Here is a 956-nt window from a genome sequence, read left to right on the forward strand (position 1 = left end):
GCCCCCCCCCGCGCGCCCCCACCTTCCAGCTGCTGCTTCTCCAGCCGCTCAGCCTCCTCCTGCAGTTGGGCCACCACATCATGCTCCTGCTGTAGTGACAGCTCCAGCTGCGCCGTCTTCTCGGCGAAAGAGAGCCTCTTGCTCTGCAGCTCAGCCTCGGCACTGCGCTGGGCCACCTCCTGGGCCACCTGGATCTGCCGCTCCTTCTCGGCCTCTGCCTGCCGCATGCGTCGCTCAGCCTCCTCCGCCTGAAGCCGCAGCTGTTCCAGGTCCGCCACTGCCTTCTGCTTCTCCCGTGCCGCTTCGCGCTCAGCCTGCACCTTGCGCTTCAGCTCCTCCTCCGCCTCCCGCTTCTTCTGGCTCTCCTCCTTCACCTGCCGGCGCAGGCGCTCGGCCTCCTCCTGTGCCTGGCGCTTCTGCCGCTCAGCCTCTTCAGCACGTGCCCGCAGCTCCTGCAGTCCTGTCTCTGCACCCTCCCGCTGCTTCTCGGTGCTCTCCAGCTGGAGGCGGATGAGGCGGATCTCCTCCTCCACTTTCTTGCGGTTGTATTCAGCCTCCTCGATCAGCTTCTCCTTGGACTTGATCTGGTGGTCTGAGTTCTGCCGCAGCTGCATCAGTTCCTGCTGGATGTTCTGCTTCTGCTGCTCGGCATCCACGGCCACCACCTCCCGCCGGGTGACCTCCTCCTGCATGCGGAGCTGCAGCTCCCGTGCCTCCGCCTCTGCCTGTGCCTTGGCTTTGGCGTGGGCCTCGGCCAGCTGCCGCTGCTTCTCCAGCTGCGCCTCCACCTCCGCCAGCCGCTTCCTCTCCTCCTCCTTCAGCTTCTCGGCGGCTTTCTGGAGGGGAAAGAGGGTGCAGGGGACAGAGAGGGGAGAAAGAGACAAATCACAAGGGATGCGATCGAGCCGTGGAATCGATGCTGGCCCAGCCACACACTGCCGATTTTCATAATGGGG

At 65.1% G+C, this 956-nt stretch overlaps 1 protein-coding gene across 1 annotated transcript in view; it reads right to left on the minus strand.

The window, feature by feature from the left end:
• LOC103620438 (plectin) overlaps positions 1–956 on the minus strand; it is a 28,681-nt gene that overhangs the window by 9,447 nt on the left and 18,278 nt on the right. The window contains 1 exon segment of the mRNA XM_017741214.1: positions 3–836. Within this exon segment, the coding sequence (XP_017596703.1) occupies positions 3–836 (834 nt within the window).

The sequence above is a fragment of the Corvus brachyrhynchos genome, unplaced genomic scaffold (assembly GCF_000691975.1).
Source record: "Corvus brachyrhynchos isolate BGI_N302 unplaced genomic scaffold, ASM69197v1 scaffold308, whole genome shotgun sequence".
Taxonomy (NCBI): Eukaryota; Metazoa; Chordata; class Aves; order Passeriformes; family Corvidae; genus Corvus; species Corvus brachyrhynchos.